The sequence below is a fragment of the Capra hircus genome, chromosome 24 (genome assembly GCF_001704415.2).
Source record: "Capra hircus breed San Clemente chromosome 24, ASM170441v1, whole genome shotgun sequence".
Classification (NCBI taxonomy): domain Eukaryota; kingdom Metazoa; phylum Chordata; class Mammalia; order Artiodactyla; family Bovidae; genus Capra; species Capra hircus.
The window spans coordinates 61,347,785-61,370,128 of record NC_030831.1 but is presented as its reverse complement, the minus strand read 5'-3'; the positions used below and the strand labels follow the sequence as shown (position 1 = coordinate 61,370,128).

Here is a 22,344-nt window from a genome sequence, read left to right as displayed (position 1 = left end):
TGCAAATGAAAGATGCTGGACCCAAGCACATACGACACGACTCACAGATATTATGAACAGAAACGGGCAGAAGTACTGGACGGGGTCAGCAGTGGGGACAGTGGGCATCCTCGGGGGCCGAGAGGACGGCACAGCGCGCCAGGAACCGAGTGCTCAGCACGCGCGCACTGGCCGCACGCGCGCACTGGCCGCACGCGCGCACTGGCCGCACGCGCGCACTGGCCGCACGCGCGCACTGGCCGCACGCGCGCACTGGCCGCACGCGCGCACTTGGCGGCAGCCTATGAAAGCGTCCTTTCCTTACACTTCCACAAGACGACCTTCAAAGGCTATAAAAGGAATAAAATGGGACCCCAGGTGCTCTCCCCGGTTTACTCCCTGGGGGAAACTGAACCCTGGATCGAAGACGTCAGGGGGAGCAGAGAGCACCGTTCCGACAGCGGGTGGACCCCGGAAGCACACACTGCGCCCGGAGGCCCCAGCTCCGCCGGCGCCGCACTTCGGGCCCCGGCACGCCCTGCCCAGGGAAGACCGAAGCGCGGCCCTCAAGAACGGGGACGCACCCCCGAGAGAAGACCCCCAGGTACCGTCTGTGGAAGTTCCCCCACGAAGCCACAAGGCTCACCCTCGACAGCCCTGCCGTGAAGACGCAGGGAGGAGGGACCTCGCCCACAGACCCCGGCGCGCCACTCCCTTCGCAGGGGCTCCCATTAAAGAGGACCCGGGAGCGAAGGGTCGCGGTGCATGCTGTCGCTTCAGCCGTGTCTGACTCTTCGCAACCACGTGGGCGGCAGCCCGCCAGGCTCCTCTGTCCACGGGATTCTCTAGACAGAAACACTGCAGTGGGTTGCCATGACCGCCTCCAGGGGATCTTCCCAACCCAGGGATGGAACCCAAGCCCCTTGCGTCTCCTCCATCGGCAGGCGGGTTCTTTACCACTAGCACCGCCTGGGAAGCCCTAAGGATCACCAGTGAGTGACATAAAAGTCAGACACCCACACAAACAGGAAACAAGAAACCAAGGCAGCAAAGGACACGTCCTCAGAAAAGGAAGACAAGCACCCGTCACGGGGAAGGCGGGCGCCGGCGGGGGCAGAACGCTGCTAAAATGCACACCAATTAAACACACACATAAGAAAGACCTCTTGGAAAAGAAGGACAGAAGAAATCCAGAAGGTCAAGATGAAGTAGAGAAATGCTGTTAAGAAGTAGGGCGTTAAGAGGAAAATTAGAGCATCAGAGGACAAATGAGGAGGTCCTGCCTAACTACTAGGAATTCAGAGGAAGAATCAGAGGAAGAAAAGAGAAAATAAAACGGGAAGAAAGTATCACACAATATGACAAAGTTTTCCAGAACTGAAGGACATGCTTTTTTTTCCACCCCCCCAGATCAAGTGTTCATGTTAGTGGCTGAAATGAACAGAGTGCCAAAAAAGAAAATCCTAAAGGAGCTACCTCGCGCCCGAGGTCAGGAGTGGTGGCCAAGAGGAGCTACCCTGCGTCCAAAGTAAGGAGCAGCGGCTACACTTTGCTGGAGCAGCCGAGAAGAGAGACCCCATGTCCAAGGTAAGAGAAACCCAAGTAAGACGGTAGGCACTGAGAGAGGGGATCAGGGGGCAGACACTGAAACCACAATCACAGACAACTAGCCAATCTGATCACACGGAACACAGCCTGGTCTAACTCAATGAAATGAAGCCATGCCTTGTGGGGACACCCAAGATGGACGAGTCATGGTGGAGAGGTGACAGAATGGGGCCCACTGGAGAAGGGAATGGCAAACCACTTCAGTATTCTTGCCTTGAGAGCCCCATGAACAGTATGAAAAGGCAAAACGATAGGACACTCAAAGAGGAACTCCCCAGGTCAGTAGGTGCCCAATACGCTACTGGCAATCAGTGGAGAAATAACTCCAGAAAGAATGAAGGGATGGAGGCAAAGCAAAAACCACACCCAGCTGTGGATGTGGCTAGAGATGAAGCAAGGTCCGATGCTGTAAAGAGCAACACTGCACAGGAGCCTGGAATGTCGGGTCCATGAATCAAGGCAAACTGGAAGTGGTCAAACAGGAGATGGCAAGAGTGAACGTCGACATTCTAGGAAATCAGCGAACTAAAATGGGCTGGAATGGGTGAATTTAATTCAGATGACCACTGTATCTACTACTGTGGGCAGGAATCCCTTAGAAGAAATGGAGTAGCCATCTTAGTCAATGAAAGAGTTCGAAATGCAGTACTTCAATGCAATCTCAAAAACAACAAAAGGATCTCTGTTTGTTTCCAAGGCAAGCCATTCAGTATCACAGTAATCCAAGTCTATGCCCCAACCAGTAATGCTGAAGAAGCTGAACAGTTCTATAAAGACCTATAATAAGACCTTCTAGAACTAACACCCACAAAAGATGTCCTTTTCATTATAGGGGACTGTGCAAAAGTAGGAAGTCAAGAAACACCTGGAATAACAGGCAAATTTGGCCGTGGAATGCAGAATGAAGCAGGGCAAAGACTAATAGAGTTTTGCCAAGAGAACGTACTGGTCATAGCAAACACCCTCTTCCAACAACACAGGAGAAGACTCTACACATGGACATCACCAGATGGTCAACACTGAAATCAGATTGATTATATTCTTTGCAGCCAAGGATAGAGAAGCTCTATACAGTTAGCAAAATCAAGACCAGGAGCTGACTGTGGCTCAGATTATAAACTCCTTATTGCCAAATTCAGACTTAAATTGAGAAAGTAGGGGAAACCACTAGACCATTCAGGTATGACCTAAATCAAATCCCTTATGATTATACAGTGGAAGTGAGAAATAGATTTAAGGGCCTAGATCTCATAGACAGAGTGCCTGAAGAACCATGGACGGAGGTTCATGACATTGTACAGGAGACAGGGATCAAGACCATCCCCAAGAAAAAGAACTGGAAAAAGGCAAAATGGCTGTCTGAGGAGGCCTTACAAATAGCCGTGAAAAGAAGAGCAGTGAAAAGCAAAAGAGAAAAGGAAAGATATAAGCATCTGAATGCAGAGTTCCAAAGAACAGCAAGGAGAGATAAGAAAGCCTTCCTCAGTGATCAATGCAAAGAAATGGGGGAAAACAACAGAATGGGAAAGACTAGAGATCTCTTCAAGAAAATTAGAGATACCAAGGGAACATTTCACGCAAAGATGGACTCAAGAAAGGACAGAAATGATATGGACCTAACAGAAGCAGAAGATATTAAGAAGAGGGGGCAAGAATACACAGAAAAACTGTACAAAAAGGATCTTCACGACCCAGATAGTCATGATGATGTGATCACTAATCTAGAGCCAGACATCCTGGAATGTGAAGTCAAGTGGGCCTTAGAAAGCATCACTATGAACAAAGCTAGTGGAAGTGATGGAATTCCAGTTGAGCTGTTTCAAATCCTGAAAAACGATGCTGTGAAAGTGCTGCACTCAATATGCCAGCAAATTGGGAAAACTCAGCAGTGGCCACAGGACTGGAAAAGGTCAGTTTTCATTCCAATCCCAAAGAAAGGCAATGCAAAAGAATGCTCAAACTACCGCACAACTGCACTCATCTCACACACTAGTAAAGTAATGCTCAAAATTCTCCAAGCCAGGCTTCAACAGTATGTGAACTGTGAACCTCCTGATGTTCAAGCTGGTTTCAGAAAAGGCAGAGGAACCAGAGATCAAATTGCCAACATCTGCTGGATCATCAAAAAAGCAAGAGCGTTCCAGAAAAACATCTTCTTTGCTTTACTGACTATGCCAAAGCCTTTGACTGTGTGGATCACAATAAACTGTGGAAAATTCTGAAAGAGATGGGCATACCAGACCACCTAACCTGCCTCTTGAGAAACCTATATGCAGGTCAGGAAGCAACAGTTAGAACTGGACATGGAAAAACAGACTGGTTCCGAATAGGAAAAGGAGTACGTCAAGGCTGTATATTGTCACCCTGCTTATTTAACTTATATGCAGAGTACATCATGAGAAACACTGGGCTGGAGGAAGCACAAGCTGGAATCCAGATTGCCGGGAGAAATATCAATAACCTCAGATATGCAGATGACACCACCCTTATGGCAGAAAGTGAAGAACTAAAGAGCCTCTTTATAAAAGTGAAAGAGGAGAGTGAAAAAGTTGGCTTAAAGCTCAACATTCAGAAAACGAAGATCATGGCATCCGGTCCCATCACTTCATGGGAAATAGATGGGGAAACAATGGAAACAGTGGCTGAGTTTATTTTTTGGGGCTCCAAAATCACTGCAGATGGTGACTGCAGCCATGAAATTAAAAGATGCTTACTCCTTGGAAGGAAAGTTATGACCAACCTAGACAGCATATCGAAAAGCAGAGACATTACTTTGCCAACAAAGGTCTGTCTAGTTAAGACTAGAAAGCTATCGTTTTCCCAGTGGTCATGTATGGATGTGAGGGTTGGACTGTGAAGAAAGCTGAGCGCTGAAGAATTGATGGTTTTGAACTGTGGTGTTGGAGAAGACTCGAGTGTCCCTTGGACTGCAAGGAGATCCAACCAGTCCGTCCTAAAGGCGACCAGTCCTGGGTGTGTATTGGAAGGACTGATGCTGAAGCTGAAGTTCCAATACTGTGGCCTCCTGATGCAAATAGCTGACTTATTTGAAAAGACCCTGATGCTGAAAAAGATATTGGGCATGAGGAGAAGGGGACGACAGAGGATGAGATGGCTGGATGGAATCACTGACTCAATGGACATGGGTTTGGGTGGACTTGGGGAGTTGGTGATGGACAGGGAGGCCTGGCGTGCTGTGGTTCATGGGGTCGCAAAGAGTCGGACCTGACTGAGCGACTGAACTGAACTGAAAACCTCTTTAGAGTTGTTCAAGAAAAAGAGAAGAAAGAAGGGCTACAAAGCAAGGATCAGAGTGTGTGACATTGTTTAATAGCAACTGTAGAAGCTAAACACCACCGGTGCACTGGCTTCAGAATCCTGAGGAAACGTGTTTTTCATCCAGAAACCAGTCAAATCATCAAACATACGAGAAAATATTTTTACAGATACAAAGTATGTAATAAATTTGTCCCCATGTCCCCTTTCTCAGGAGGATCCTAGAAGATTTCCCGCTAAGAAGGAGGAGTTATCCAAGAAGGAACGGCTAGACACAGGACAGCATATGGAAAGCCCCAGCGAGACGAAAAGGGCATCATCAGGGAAATGGTGAAAGGCACCCCCAGGAGAACAGGGGGGTACCAGACCTCCTGAGCAGCACCCATGCTGGCTCCAGGAAGGAAGCAGTCTCTAGGAAAAGGGCGTTGAGAAGAGGGTTAGAGTTCTGTCAGCTTAACAGCATGAGAGAAAAGGAAAAGGACGCTCATCTCTGCTGCCATCCGCCGCGTTTAAGTGCCTTAGGGACGAATTACAGCCGCATACTCAAAGTGACGTCAGCCTTCAACAGCAACTTAACCCAACATGGACACCTCCACACCGAGAGGCTGAGGGGAGCAGCGGTCGGGGCGCAGGGCCGAGCGGCTGGAGACAGGGAGGAGAAGCAAATCGCCACTTTCCACAGCGATGTCAACCGCAGTCCAATAACGAACAGTTCAGAAACAGCAGCAGGTATGTACTACCTGGGAAGAAGGAGAAGACAGCACGCAGGGAGCCCCGAGAATCAGAAGTAGCTGTCTGGGGGCAGGACTTGGTGTAAGGAGGGGCTGGAGTTCCAAGCACCTGTGTCTTTTCTTACTGCAAGATTTTTTACAAATTTATATAAAATATTACTCTCATGGGACAAAAGTTTAAATTATTTAAAATACAAAACAAAACCAAGAAAGGCACAAAACAGAAGCCAAGGAAGCGAACGAGGGTGAACTGCAGTGGGAAAATGACAGTGGGATGACCGTTTCTCCCCAGTCTCTGCCACAGCCCAGGTGAGAGCTGACAGCTGCTTGGAGAGGGTGTGTGCTAAGAGACGGGAAGCAGAGGAGAAGGGTGGACGCACTGAACAGCTATTTACAGATTTGGAATCAACAGACATGGGGGATCAGTCAGGAGCTTCTGAAAGCACCAACAGGCAGGGCAATGCCCCCCAAGATCCCTCTACCCAGAGACTTATTTATTTAGTCCATAAATGCTGACTCTTTGGGGCTATCATATTCCCCTATGTTATTACACACATTTTGATTTTCTTTTTGTTTAGGGTTTAATTTTTGGATTATTATGAAATACACAAACAGGAAAATACAGAAAACATTAATGATCATCCAAGTATGTGCTACTCAGCTTTTCAAATAGTAACATTTTGAACCTTTTGCCTATTTGTCTCTAACTTTTTTAAAAGAAATAAACATTATGGATGTAGCTCAAACCCTCTTCAAACCATTCCCAAATCACATCCCCTTAACCGGCTCCCAGAAGGTCAGTGTTGACCTGATTCTGGCATCTCACATCTCCCTCTGCCTCGCCTCTGGAGTGGAAGTGTTGGTCTGGATGGACTGCAGCCCCTTCTGTTCTGAGACGACAGGACTGAACAGCACGATGCAGAACTCTTGATGGGAAATACACAAGAATGCTTCAAAAGATTCCAAACACCCAAGACAGACTAAATGATGATATTACCCTTTAGCCAAAAAAAAAAAAAAAAAAAATCACAGTAACGTTATTACAAGAGAGTCAGTAAAAATAGTATTATCAGTGCATAGGGCATATAAACACCCAAGTTGGAGAAGTTCCCTGTGGTTCCCTTTCACTGTAACCAAAGCTCCAGGGAAAAATAAGGAAGTGCTTGAGCACACCTTTCTGGGTTCTTACTGCCCAGGGAGCTAATTCACTGAGGCACCAAACTGTCCCAACTGTCCCAGGACTCTTCTTGGCCAGTGCATCAGAACCAAAATACTCTTTCAAAAAATGCATAACTCCAATTTTACTTTAAAATTGCCCATGAGGAGGCAAGAAAGTTACCTGTACTACGTCTCGACCCTTGTGTGCATCTTCTTCATTTCCTGGGTGATGAAATGTGAAGTGCACACAAAGGGCCCTGCCCTATGCAGTGTGCCGTTACCCCAAGGAAACACTCGCACGACCGTGTGAGCCGCGAGCCACACTGGTCACAGTGTGCACAGAACACCACTTTCAGCTGAAAGCACAATCGACAAGCTCAGTGCTCAGACTTGGGCTCTTGGCAGACACTTTCTCTACAGTGAAGTGAGAAGGTCACTTCAGGGAAAACAACTGACAGCATTTGTTGCCAAGGCTAGCCTTCAAGCTTTCGACTGAAATTTAAAATGCTGGAAAACTCGTTTCCCCAGTGAGCCTGACAACTTCCCAATACTTCAGAATTTTTTCTGATGAGATCAGTGGTGATATTAACAACAGCCACTCCTTGAAACTGCATAACGAAGAATGTTAACATTTGGAATATCTGTATTATCCCAACAAACCAGTATTTTCCAAATGACCAACACTTAATGCAATGAAATGATGTATGGGCAAAGATCCACTCAAAGTGCCAGGAAGACCAGTGTATCCTAATGTAGAAGAATTTTAAAAGTCTACTGAAAGGGTTTTACATTCCACATTGAAATCCACATGTAAGAAATTACCACTTAAATCCGCCTGCAATGCAGGAGACCCAGGTTCAATCCCTGAGGCAGGAAGATAACCTGGAGAGGAAATGGCAACCCACTCCAGTGTTCTTGCCGGCGGACGACAATCCACAGGGTTGCTAAGAGTCGGACACAACTTAGCGACTGAGCATATCAAAGTATACTCACAATCATCTGAAAAGACAATTGAAACACTCTTCCCTTCTCTAACATATCCACACAAACTTCACATTAATACTAATGGATTATTCTTTCTGGATGTTAAAAATCTTAAACACATAATCACAATGGTTAATGATCATAGCTAAATCTATGATCATTAACAGGCATTTACAAACAAATGGACTATTCATTCTTTCTTTAAAAGTTATATCCTTCTGGAGTAACTGTCTCATATATTTGCAACAAATACGTAAGCATCAGAGGCTTTATTTACCACAGAATCAAGATTGATCATTGCTCAAAAAAGAAAGAAAGAAAATTTGGTAAATCCTTCAATCTATTTCAGAAAGATGTAGATTAAAGTCCCTGCCCTCTAGTTATGAAAGGGCAGACCCTTTTCATTTACCGTGTTACTCTTGAAACCTATACACTAATCACCCAGATAATGTGGTATTAATGGATTTAAACTTTAGTGCTTAGATTTCAAAGGAAACTTCTTTTCTTGGAAAAAACTGACCTTTTTGTAAATTTTGAAAGAAGTATCTGACCAAACCCCTATAGTTCAGAAATATAGTTCACACCAAATATTAACTTTTCCCAGACACATTTGTAGATTGGTTAAGAAATACAAGTGGTTTAGGAGAAGTGCTCTTCTTGTACAAATGTATCCAGTTAATGAATATCTACATCATTCATTTCAAAGAGGGACCCTGAGGACAATTTGAGAATGAGAACTGACAGTGTCTTCACTACCAGAGTCCTGCTACCCAGCCTCTGAAAGAGAAAGGTTCGCCACTGTAGCTTTCCCACCTGAACAGTCCAGAAACAATCAGAAGCTGACACCTCCTCCCCTTCCTAGTTATCCACCCGCTTCTGCACGCTCACCTTTGCAGTTCACTGAGCCCCCGTGCAGTTGGTAGACTGGGATTCTGCCTTAGAAAGTTCTGTTTTAAATTGAGATGAGTGAGGTCTTGGCTGTAGAAGAGGTTGGCAGGCAGATGCTCCAGGCTACAGCAGGAGAGGTCCACTGAGCTAACGCGCTGTGACGCGACCTACAGGGGGATAAAAGCCACAGTTCAGCTTCCAGAGCATCCTTCACCCTGTAACTGTTTTCCACAGACAGAAACAAGGTAACCTCATGTGGGAGCACAGACTTGCTATGCAATCAGCACCATTATTCAAATCCAAACCAAGAGCATTTAGACAGGACTGAGCAAAGGATCACGGCATCCGGTCCCATCACTTCATGGGAAATAGATGGGGAAACAGTGGAAACAGTGTCAGACTTTATTTTTTCGGGCTCCAAAATCACTGCAGATGGTGACTGCAGCCATGAAATTAAAAGACGCTTACTCCTTGGAAGAAAAGTTATGACCAACCTAGATAGCATATTCAAAAGCAGAGACATGACTTTGCCGACTAAGGTCCGTCTAGTCAAGGCTATGGTTTTTCCTGTGGTCATGTATGGATGTGAGAGTTGGACTGTGAAGAAAGCTGAGCACCAAAGAATTGATGCTTTTGAACTGTGGTGTTGGACAAGACTCTTGAGAGTCCCTTGGACTGCAAGGAGATCCAACCAGTCCATCCTAAAGGAGATCAGCCCTGGGATTTCTTTGGAAGGACTGATGCTGAAGCTGAAATTCCAATACTTTGGCCACTTCATGTGAAGAGCTGACTCATTGGAAAAGACTCTGATGCTGGGAGGGATTGGGGGCAGGAGGAGAAGGGGATGACAGAGGATGAGATGGCTGGATGGCATCACCGACTCAATAGACGTGAGTCTGAGTGAACTCCGGGAGATGGTGACGGACAGGGAGGCCTGGTGTGCTGCGATTCATGGGGTCGCAAAGAGTCGGACACGACTGAGCGACTGAACTGAACTGAGCAAATTAAAGCATTAACATGGGAGGAAATCGTGCCCCTCCCTGGAAGGTGCTGACAGTGACCCGCCCCCGGAAGGTGCTGACAGTGACTTAGTACAGGAGACAGGTGACACAGAGCACTGGCCATCCTGCCAGGTGCAGTGACACCCAGGGTCCCCGCCAACTACAGGGATCATGTCCCCGGACACATTCATGGTAAGGGCATTCAGAGCTAACTAATGTGAGACACCTTAGAGTGAACTGCAGGGTTGGAAGACAGACACTAAGGTCTACACTGAACTTAAACAAAAGCCCTTGTAAATACTGATTTAAAAACAGCACAAAGAAAAGCAGGCTCAGTGGCCTTGCATCCACGTTTGGCAGTAGCAGCAGCATATAATCAGATCCACTACTGCCTGCTACACTTTTCAGGTCCTGTCTCCCGCGGTGTCAGTTTTGCTTCGTGTAGGTAATCTATGTGAAATTTACTGTACGTCTAAATGTTTATCCACATATTCAAAGTATCCCCAGCTAAATGACTCCCATGATAGCCAGAGTCCCAGGGCTACAGGGCATGCTGGAGGCAGAAACAGCTCTGGGCGCCCTGCGCTTCTCTCTCTCGTACGCTGGGAACCACGGCGCCGATCTACGCCATGGACATGGCTTTAGGACCACTGACACAAACCTTGGCTCCTCTCGCCCCCCAAGGCTGTGGGGTTACTGTTCCAGGATCTGGGTCAACACCTCCTCACGCTCTTTATCTTCACCAAAGCTTCATGGCAAAACCTCCACTCCTTGTCTGTGATCAGTCTGATGCCCTTTTCTGTTACCAAACCCCAGCTTCACTCTTCTGTGATTACGAAAGGCAGCGGAACGTGGTTCTCAGGGGGGTTGGCTCTGGTTCCATCATCCCGAGCTGAGAGAGCCTGAGTGCCCCGCCGAGTTCTCTAAACTCTGGTTTTGTCCCGTTTAACAGGCATTAAGATGACACCTCCATCTACATAGCTGGCTCAGAGACAGCACTCCATAACTGGTGACTGCTATGACTACTTCCAAACACGTCTCACACTCACCAGAACCCACATTCTCCTGATGCTAAAAAAGGTACTCAGGAGTAAATCTGCATGACAAACACTGTTGATGGCACCTTTGAGGTTGGAAAGGACCTATGAAAGCTAAGGGGACTGTGGGGTGGAAAAGGGCTGGCAGGGCTCAACTCAAAAGATTTTACAAAGTCAGTCTGAGTTCACGTTTCAGCAATTTCATCTTCCTTTGAATTTTCACCCTTAAGTAAGAAAAAGAAAATCCCAAACAGGGCCAGGTCACCCACGCAATCAAATGATGTGAAAAAAAGGCCAGCATTAAATGGGCCTGTAAAGCCGGTGCAAACATGCCACGGCCACACAAGATTCCCTGGCAGAACCCATTTATGGGAAGTGAGGTTGAATGGGAAGTGAGGTTGAAAGGATTACTCGGACTTGTCCATCCAGGTGCCAGCCTGTGGTGAGGGCGTGACGGCGCGTCGGGCCTTCCATTCCCCGAGGCGCGGCCCGAGTGAGGGCACCGCGGGAGCTCGGCACGCACGGTGCTTCGTTCAGTCACCTCGCTGGGTCTGACTCTCGGCGACCTGTGGAGTGCGGCCCGCCAGGCTCCTCTGTCCATGGGATTCTCCAGGCAAGAATACTGGTGTGCGTTGCCATTTCCTTCTGCAGGGGTCTTCCCAAGCAACACACTCTGACACGAGTTTCAGCAATCGTCCGGGCACTGGCACGGAGCAGGGCCTCAGGCGCCACAGGAGGCCCCCAGAGGCCCCGCCGGCCAAGCTCAGGTTGGAGCTCACTGGGCAATCTGTGCTTCTGCCTGCCCCAAATCCTTTCCCACTTCTTCCCGTAACAAGCCTTCAGCTGCATGAGATCCCAGTGGGAGCTGCAGAGCATGATGCTCCAGGGGCGGGAGGCGTGTGCTCGCAGCTCCAGCCATCCGAGCCGCACTGCTGAGCCCACAAGCTGATCCAGCTAGGACTGGCATGTGACCCCGGCCAGGCTAATCCAAGGCCTTCTCTGGGATACGTATTCTGAACCCGCAAGAGCGAGCGAGCCTGCCACTCAGAGCTGCAGTTAAAATGGCTGGACTAGATTTGTGTGCATCAACCTGGACTCATTAAAAACCCAAGCCCCAAATAAACAAATAACGCAGGCTGTACAATTTCACATATGATGTTATGCATGAAAAAATCCTAACACACATGATGATTCCATGTATTATGCATGAATAGTTATATGTGAGTAAAGCTACACGCCACACACTGGTCAGTCCCAGGTGGCTTAGATGGTAAAGAATCCACCTGCAATGCGGGAGACCTGGGTTCAGTCCCTGGGTTGGGAAGATCCTCTGGAGAAGGGAAAGGCTACCCCACTCCAGTGTTCTTGCCTGGAGAATCCCATGGACAGAGGAGCCTGGCGGGCTACAGTCCACGGGGTCACAAAGAGCTGGACACGACTGGGCAACTAAGCACCGCACATACAGTGGTCGTGTCAGATTAATGCCAGTGACTGCCTCTAGGGAAGCAGGGAGGGAGATGAAAGCAGGAACGGAAAGACAGGGATCTGGAATCTGTCTGTTCATTCACTGTACCATAAGGACGGAAAGTATGAGGAGCTGCGTCTTCCCAGGTGGCACCAGTGGTGAAGAGCCCGTCGGCCAGTGCAGGAGACGCAAGAGACGCGGGTTCCATCCCTGGAGGAGGGCATGGCAGCCCACTCCAGTGTTCTTGCCTGGAGAATCCCATGGGCAGGGGAGCCTGGCGGGCTACAGTCCACGGGGTCACAAAGAGCTGGATACGGCTGAAGTGACTTAGCACGCACGCATGTCAAAGAGTGTTAGACAACAGGAATTGTCATATTAGTCTTTGTGCTCTTCCGTGTCTGTGCGTTTAACTGAGACAAAAGCAATGTAATCTCGATATAAAGACTTCAGTGAAAAGGTAAGGAGATCCTGCAGCTCCTTTGAGGTCACTGTAAAGATTCCGGCTTCAGCAAAATGGGTGGTCATGCAAAGGTTCCAAGAAGAGTCTCTGTCTGACTGTTAGGCTCACAGAGGGGGACTGCCCCGCGCTGAGTGAGGCCCTTGGGAGTGTTTCCTGGGACGATGACACGGCCCTGCTTCACCGCCCTTGTCTCTCACCAGCCATCGACCTGGTCGGGGCGTTCCTCCTACAGGGACTGCTCTGCAGAGGACGCGTTCCCTTTTGGCTGAAGCATCAGGCTAAATAAACACTCTCCCTGGACAACTACAAGATAATGATTAAATGTCAAGTCGGATTTGATTTCTTTCCTCATTCTGGATCGCAAGCCTGTTCCTGCTGGAAGCCAGTGGGAGGATGGCTCAGAGCAAAAGCCCAGCAAGCAAGGGGCCTGTGGGGGTCATGGCGGAACAGGGGGAGGTGAAAAGCAGAAACCAGACATGTCCTGATGGCAGAGGGCGGCCAAGACGACCACGAGAACCGAACCGCGAGCGGCACCTCTGCCCTGTGCCAGGCCCTTGCAATAAAGGAGATTCAAGGGCTTCCCCCTGGATCAGCCTGGGCAGGTAAGCCCGCCATCACAAAGAGGTTTTACACAACTCCCAAATGAAAGAACTACCAACAGGTCTAACCACAGAGGCTGTAACCTGCCTACACAGTGCCTATTAAATCTAAGACCCTCCTCAAGGCAGGAAATGGAAGAAAGGAGAGAGCCACCTCTATACCCCTCACGGCAAGCAGCCTCTTCCTGTGGCTGTTGTTCAGTTGCTCAGTCGTGTCCAGCCCTTTGCAACCCCATGGACTGCAGCACACCAGGCCTCCCCGAGCCTGCGATGAGCTCCACCAACTCCCAGAGCCCAGCCAAACTCATGCCCCTTGAGTCGGTGATGCCACCCAACCATCTCATCCTCTGATGTCCCCTTCTTCTCTGCCTTCAATCTTTCCCAGCACCAGGGTCTTTTCAAATGAGTCAGCTCTTCACATCAGGTGGCCAAAGTATTGGAGTTTCAGCTTCAGCATCAGTCCATCCAATGAACACTCAGGACTGATCTCCTTTGGGATGGACTGGTTGGATCTCCTTGCAGTCCAAGGGACTCTCAAGAGTCTTCTCCAACACCACAGTTCAAAAGCATCAAGTCTTCGGCAGTCAACCTTCTTTATGGTCCAACTCTCACATCCAAACATGACTTACTGGAAAAACCATAGCTTTGACTGTGTGGACCTTTGTTGGCAGTGTGATGTCTCTGCTTTTTAGTATGCTGTCTAGGTTTGTCATAGCTTTCCTTCCAAGGAGCAAGCGTCTTTTAATTTCGTCTTCACAGTAACTCAGCACAGTAAGGACTGATCTCCACTTCAAAGATGAAAGTTAAAGGGTCTGCCCAAGGTCGCATGGTGAAGGCCCAGCCACACAGAGTCTGAATGACAGCCTCAAGTTCAAGTCCTACCCAGAGGGAGGCTCCTGTAACTGCCACGGTCCAATCCTAACAGAGCCCTCAGTTCAGTTCAGTTCAGTCGCTCAGTTGTGTCCGACTCTTTGCAACCCCATGAATCACAGCACGCCAGGCCTCCCTGTCCATCACCAATTCCCCGAGTTCACTCAGACTCATGTCCATCGAGTCGGTGATGCCCTCCAGCCGTCTCACCCTCGGTCGTCCCCCTCTCCTCCCAGAGCCCTCAGCCCAGAGCAAAGATGGCTTGATGCCATTCCTCATAGACCATGAGTGAACCACATGTGAACGGAGTCAGGTTTCAGAAGATCAGTTCAAGTCACCATGGCTTGGGAAATCAGTGCTAGTTTGTATTAAAAATGACCAAAAACTTTGAGGCTAATAATTTAGAGTCAGTAAATCAAATGAGATATTTTCCCGCATGAGCCTACACACGTTGGGAGACACACTGAAAAGCACGTGAACCCCAACCATAGCTTCCCAGTGAAAGAATCCACCTCCCAGTGCAGGAGATGCGCGGGACATGGGTTTGGTCCCTGAGTCAGGAAGATCCTCTGCAGAAGGAAACGGCAACCCACTTCAGCATTCTTGCCATGGACAGAGGAGCCTGGCGGGTATGGTCCATGGGGCTGCAAAGAACTGGACGCGACTGAGTGTGCACACACAGCCCAGCCACTGGCTTAAGAAGTCGTCTTTTCCAGCTTGAGGGCTGGAACATATAAACACATATGAACAAAAAGCTCACTGGGCCCTCAGATTATTTCCCCAAAGAACACTGCAGACTAACCATAAAAAAATGGTAATATGAACAACAAACTTTCCGGATTATCTACCAGGCTTCTACACAACTCTACCATCCCACTCAGCTGGACCCTTTCCTCGGTCGACTCTCTGCCAGCTGTTAGGAGCCTTGCATTATCGATCTCTGCTCTGAGTCTGGTGGGCTGTGGTTCTCAACCAGTGCCTCTCTCCTGGCCCTAACCCATCCCCTCTGTGCTTCGGAAATTATCATCTTCCTTTTGCAACAGGCCTGCACTCTACGTCACTCCCATTATTCCTGCCACTCACTTAGTGGACAGTCGTCTTCCACAAGCAAGGGAAAGTTCAGAATGACAACCAGGTGATTTTTTTTTTGTCCCCACTATAGTGAAATACTGTTTATACTTATTATGTGCAAAGCAGGCTCAAAATTAAACAGAATGATTCTGAAAGGCTTGGTTGAATCAGCTGAAACAGCATAAATAATTCCGCTGTGCAAAGTAAAATATTGCTGTAAACTGGCTTTATGAGTCATTAATTGCTCTGGCCTAGCCTTCAGTGGTTTGGGAAATCATGCCCTGGCTATAGGGATAGTCTCTGGGGAGTTTACTAAATTTCTGTAAAAAATTCTTAACCTCAATTTACTTGGTTTTAATTCTTACCCCACTCCCCGCTTCCAGATGCTTTGGGAAGGCATAAGCATGTATGAGAACATGAATTTATGGTAGGGTTTATTCATCTTTACTAGCTAAGTACTCTAACAACTTACTTTTAATTTTATCTTCATCAATAAAAGTTTTGTAATACTTGATATCAGAGATTTTCTCATTTTAATAAACTTTAAACTGTCACTGCTCCAAAACATGAAATAATTTCTTAAAAAAAAAAAAATTCTACAAACATACGTAATGCCTTGATTCCAGACCTTTTCACAATGACCTCTCATTTCTTGAACCTGCCTTCATTATCATTTCATAAAATCTGCTTAACAGCAGATGCAGAAAACCTTCCTATAAAATTAATTAAAATCTATAGATTAATAATGTCCTCATACGGGCATATCAAACTACCAATTTTGGATTTATTAAGTTCTACCTTAAGTTCTGATATTTTATTATTTCTTTAGGCGTCCCTGGTGGTTCAGACGGTAAACAGTCTGCCTGCAATGCAGGAAACCCAGGTTTGATCCCTGCATTGGCAATTATGTCTTAGCCTTAAATAAGTAGATATGAAACAGCTAAAAATCCAAGAAATAAAATACACAAATTTACACAGTATTCTAAACCACCAGACGTAATCAAATAAATGAAGACAAAGAGGGTGTGGAGAGGCTGTCACAGCCAAGCACAAAGGACAGCAGCAGCTCAGCGGGCGAGGGTGTTCCCGGAGCGGCTGCGAGTTCCCAGAGGCGGCTTACTGAGACTGTAAGGGGCCTGTTAGAACGTAGTGACGAGACCAAAGAATAAAGCAGTACAGAGAGCGGCAGGCTGGAAAAGGAAAGGAAGGAGAGAGAGAGAGAGAGAGAGAGAGAGAGAGAGAGAGAAGAGAAGCGTTAGACGGATGACTGACTGACGGGTAAGCAGACAAACAGAAGTCCCTGCAAGAGGACCAGGGCTGACAAGGAAGCCGGGCTCCCCGGGGGCGCGGCACTAAAGGGCCCGCCCGCAACGCAGGAGACGCCGGGGATGCGGGCTCGGTCCCTGAGTGGGAAAGAGCCTCTGGAGGAAGAAATGGCAACCACTCTAGTATTCTTGCCTGGAGAATCCCATGGACGGAGGAGCCTGGCAGGCTACAGTCCACAGCGTCACAAGGAGTTGGACAGGAGTGAAGTGACTAAGCACATGTAACAGTAAGGAGCACCAATACTGAGAAATTTAGGCCTCGAGTTCCTGCTAGGCGTCCCGAGCTCTCTGCCAGGCTAGTGAAGGGGAGGAGTGCCCCGTCAGCGTGGTTACCACCTGCCTCTAGGAAGCAGCCCTGGACTGATCATCTTCAGAACGCAGGCCCCTTGAGGGCACAGATACCCAACAAGCATAATTCAAGAAGGCACGTGCAGCAGTGCAGAGGGGCAGAAGGCACAGATCTCGAGCCCCCGGCTGTCCAGCGCTGACGGTCCCCTCTCGGGACAAGACAGACAGGTCCTCGAAGGCCCCTGTGTGGACTGGCACTGCACCCCCAGGAGCAGGCAGAGCCACGGGACACGTCCCAGGAGCACGTGGGATGGTGGAAACCAGACTAGCAGGCCAGGAGCCTCGCCCTCTTGGAGCCACACGCACGGTGAGAGGCTCGGAGAAGGTCCCCAAGGCCTCCGGCATTGTTCATCGGGTCTCCAGGCCAAGAGTGGCCTCCTTTGCACATACAGAAATCCCATTGTGTTTCTCGGTAAGAACAGGAAAATAGGACTCGGCTTGGGTGGAGATCAAATCTGAACTCAGAGTTCCTTCCTCATTTCCTTATTGGCAGAATACATGTAAACAAGCTCCTTAGAGTAGGACCACTGGAGAGCCTCTGAGCGTTTCCCCAAGGGGCCGCTCCTCCACAAAGGACGGGGGGAAGATCGCTAACCCCAAAAGTCTTACATTTGAGCTTTCTATTATAAGAAGTAACATAAATTCACATTAAACAGAAATATTTCTAAAGAGCCTAGAAACAAGCTACTTGGTTTTCTATTTAAAATACAAATTATACAAACACCTCAATGCTTAAGTTCCAATCTAACATACAAGGTCCAGTACGTTTAACCTCGAGAGCTCACTGGGATTTTCTTCAATTATTCTAGTATTCCTTACTTTATAAAATAAATCAGACCAGTGGGTAGAAGGATCTAACTCTTCAGGATAGTTGCAGATAATCCAATACTCTGGGTTACAATCACTGGCGTCTTCCAAGGTAAGTAAAAATATCATGCAAATTAAACACTTAAGACTCCATGTATTTATTTGGAGGGGGGCTTCTCAGGGGGCGCTACTGGTAAAGAACCCGCCTGCCAACGCAGGAGACATGAGATGCAGGTTCTGTCCCTGGGTCAGGAAGATCCCCTGGAGGAGGGCATGGCAACCCACTCCAGTGTTCTAGCCTGGAGAATCCCATGGACAGAGGAGCCTGGTGGGCTGCAGTCACGGAGAGTCAGACACAACCAAAGTGCCCTGGTTCACATGGACACACACCATGTATTTTTACACTGGTCTAACACTCAGATGAAAGTGACTGCACTTCAAAATATAATATGACCAGATGCAGAGATCTGGTTAACCATGTACGATAAGTTCTTGACGCAGCCAGACTTGACTGGTTTTGGAAGAGGTAGACAAGAGCAGTGCCCTCAACACCAACACTGACTTAAGCTGCCCTGGGTGACTCAGAAGGCACCTCAGACTTCCCAAGTCCCTCCTGGTCACCCTTTAGGGAGGCCAGTGGTCCAGGCAGTGATGGTGTCAGATGCCTCAGCAGCACCACAGACTGCCTGTAAGCCGCCTTCTGCTCTAGAGCAGCCGACAGGCTACCGGCAGCCGTGCACACGAAGCCCTGAGCCTTCCCTTCGATATTTTCAGCCAATAAATCTCAGCTGCTATTTGAAGTGCGGTTTGTTTCGTCTCTTCATGTGGCTGCAGAACACTGGAAGTAAACCAGAAGGAAAGGGGCAAGGCAGCAGAACCTGCTGCACAGAGCACGCTGGGCACCTCACGCGCCACGTCTAAGAGGCGACGAGGACACCTCCTCGAGGGCGCTTTCCTTCAACTCGAAAGCCCGGCCCTGTACACTGTCGTGAGCACCTGCCCCGCAGGTGCACTGCGGAGCACCCAGGACAGACCCTGGCACACAGGAGAAAGTTCCAAGCGTCAGCTACCACTATTTGTTGTCACTACTCCATCAATTCACTGGCTAAATGATTTTATTATTAACAATTTGGGGTTGGGGAGAAACAGAGAGTCTTTTGATTTTGCTGCTGGCCTCATGAATGAGTAACTCACTCACTCATTTTGCAATAACATCTGAAGAATGGTAAACAGTGGGCACATCCTCTGTGCTCATCGGATGGTATGGCAAGCTTCCTATCAGGAAACTGCAGAGTACCCAAAGGAAAACCAAGAGGAGGAGTCTGGGAGCCAAGTGATGAGGGAATTGCTGCAATTATCAGAGATGCCCCTCCTAGGAGTGGCTTGCCAAGGCATGGGGGAAGGCGTGGAAACTCAAATAGTCACGAGGTCATCACACAGGAGAGGGACTGCGACGCTTGCCTTGGGTTAAGCCAGAGCAGTGAGCCAAGCGTGCAGGGATGGAGACCTCAGCTCACTTCTAAGAAAGCACTATCTTTAGACACCATAGGTGTCTGAAAGGCGGTAGCCCTTTTTTATTTAGGAGGGAAGTCAGTCTGGAAGTCCACAAGGTCCTTCTCAAATCTTAAATGCTAAGTCACTCAACTAAGAGACGGTTGATGATGACTAGAACTTCAGGTTAAAAAACACTTAAAAAAAATAAAGTGGCAAGAGACAGTCTTATTTCTCAGTCCATCCCCTGGCCTCACTTCGAGGCACGCAGGATCTTATTTCCTGATGGGAACCCCGGCCCTGCAGCAGGAGCCAGCGGTCTTAATCACTGGGCTGCCAGGGAAGGCCCAAGACCACTCTGGAAGAAAATGCCAAATAACTGTTAAGGCAATTATTCCAAAAAACTACAAGGAACATTATGTTTTTGACAACTACTTCCCAATCTTAAAATCACATACTGTTACTTTAAAACATGGCTATAAGTTCCTTTCTGAAAACCTAGACTGTATTTTATTAGAGATTAACAACAACATACAGCTAAAACACACATGAGCAATACATTTCTCCCATCTGCTGAAGTCTGGATGAGAAGTGGAGCCTGGAAGCATGCCTGGCACAGAGAAAGGGTGGGGCGAGTACCCTCGCATTCCCCCTCAGTACTCTCACCCGCCAGCCCTAAACAGGTGTGGAGAGACCAGCAGAGGCAGGGCAGGGGGCCGGGAGGAGGGAGAGAGACGCTGGGCGAGCCTCACACGGAAGCACATGAGGAGCGCCACTTCCCCAAGACGGGGTTCGGTCAGGATACGGTAAGAAACAAGCTATCTTTTCCACCAGCACAAAGGCAGATTGAAAAACTGTGAAGAAAAGAGAATTAAGTAATTTTAAATGGAAATGACTTAGAATGAAGGAAAAACCCCTTCTTTAGAGATATATTAACTAGGATCTCAGAACCAATAGTTACCACAGTGGGGGAGATTAGCGATGTGCAAACAAGATGAACCGTCATAACTGCAAAGAGATCATTTTATTTTCACTAATCAGTCTTATATATTACAAAAACAAAACTTAACGTAATCCCAAATACTTTATCATTAGTTTAAATTCAAAGATGAATTTCTAAGCTCCCTAATTTCATAACTGCTATTTATATCTATAACAAGGAAGGATTCCACAGTATGAATTTTTGTGGAACAAATCCATTACCATCTTGGAAAATTTAGTTAAACTAGTGGGTAACATCGTCGAGTTTTCCCAGGAAAACAGAATCAGCGCGCAGGAAAGCACCCAGACCGGAAGCACTTCCTCCCATGCGCTTCCCTGCTCCCCTCCACGCCGCACACTGACGTCACATTGACGTCACACTGACGTCACACGGTGCGCAGCTGCGCCTGCAGACGTCTCCTCTCCCTGAAATGCGCTTCCGCCCTGCCTCCAGGTGAACGTTCCCTCCTCAGGACTCTGCCTGCGCATCACCTCCTCAATGCTTCCTGTCCCTAAACACTAGATATACTGCATTTCCAAATTTTTCTCATACCTTCACTACAGAATTGATACAAAAGCAATATTCTAGGTATAGGGGTGACATTTCATAAACTAACATCCATGTCCCTCAAACCCTCCATTCTCCTTCAGATTCTATCAGAGACACAGACTGCCAGGATCAAATGACCGTGATCCTTTAAGCAACGGGTACAAAATGTGAAGGAGGCGTTTCCCATAAAAGTCCTGTGAAGCCCTTGGCGTCTTAGCAGAACAGGGTTGAGAGTGCAACGTCTTACCCTTATAACCCCAATGTACCCAACTACAGCACACCCTGACCAGCCAAGAGACCAGCCAAGCTGACAAAACGCAGCACACTCCCTACATTATACTTCAAGCCAAGAGGCAAAATACATGTACAAGACGCTAAGTGATCTGAAAGGGTTCCTTGAAGCTGCATCAAATAACACAGACCCGCATGCTGTAAACTATTACACGAGAAATCCCTGACTCTGGTTAGTGGTGTACTCTTTGAGTAAACTCTGGACAGTAAAACACTCTTTTTAAGTACATGAAGGCAAAAGTTCGACTGTGATTGACCATATATCTTATTCTTATATAAAGGGTGACTTTACTCATCATTTCACGTGATCTTTAACTTCGCATGAGACGGGACTCTGACTGGCTTATGCTATGCATATTGAGGATGAACCGAAATATCACAGCAACTTCAACATGGTCACTTTCTATCTTTTCATTAAAAAGAGAAAACGCCGAAAATTAAAATACTATGATACTAAAAGAGAGAGATGAGCAGGGTGATGGCCACAGGCACGAGGCTAACTGCCAATCAACAAGGAGAGACCTGGGGACCACCCACGTGGCCTTACGGCCTGTGAACTCACGCCGTGGGGCCACTCACCCCGCACACACCACTGCCCACAGGCCGACCTCTGTGGAAGCTGAGTCACAGGTGTGTGGGCAATTATTTCTACTTCTTAATATTTAACACTTCCTGTAATGAAAAGTTAAAAACATTTTCATGCATACTTCGATTAATTTAATTAAGTTACTTAAATACTTATTGCATGGGGTTGGGGAATACAACAAGCCCAAAACCCAAGATTTGTGCACAACATTAAATCAGTGATCTGAATCCCCTTTAATCTTCCTTGAAATCAACAAACAAACTTTCAAGTGGGACAACACAGCGTTACAGAGGTGACTAGGACATTAAAAATAAGTATGTCTTCAGGCAATAGATTCACATGCAGACTCACTCTGAAAAGAATTCACAGGATTAGCCAGCATGTCTGAGACAAATCCATGCAACAAAGCGAGCCACAGAAGTGGCCAGTTAGGCCAGCTCATCTAGAGCTGCTCGCATGTCTGACCAGAGCACCTCTGAAAATCCCTTCCTCAGCTACCCCCTCACCCCCACATCACTGCCCCCCAACCATTCTGAAACCACACTGCACGTGAAAATATATGGGTTATTTTCAAGTATCTTTTAATATTTGATTTCTAAACTAATGGCATCCAGTCCCATCATTCCATGGCAAACAGATGGGGAAACAGTGACAGACTTTATTTTTTGGGGCTCCAAAATCACTGCAGATGGTGACTGCAGCCATGAAATTAAAAGATGCTTACTCCTTGGAAGAAAAGTTATGACCAACTTAGACACCATATTAAAAAGCAGGGACATTACTTTGTCAACAAAGGTCTGTCTAGTGAAGGCTATGGTTTTTCCAGTAGTCATGTATG

At 47.7% G+C, this 22,344-nt stretch overlaps 1 protein-coding gene across 1 annotated transcript in view; it reads right to left on the bottom strand.

Moving 5' to 3' along the window:
• PHLPP1 (PH domain and leucine rich repeat protein phosphatase 1) overlaps positions 1-22,344 on the bottom strand; it is a 232,987-nt gene that overhangs the window by 87,312 nt on the left and 123,331 nt on the right. The window contains exon 4 of the mRNA XM_018039368.1: positions 8,625-8,791. Within this exon, the coding sequence (XP_017894857.1) occupies positions 8,625-8,791 (167 nt within the window). The remainder of the gene's footprint in view (positions 1-8,624; positions 8,792-22,344) is intronic.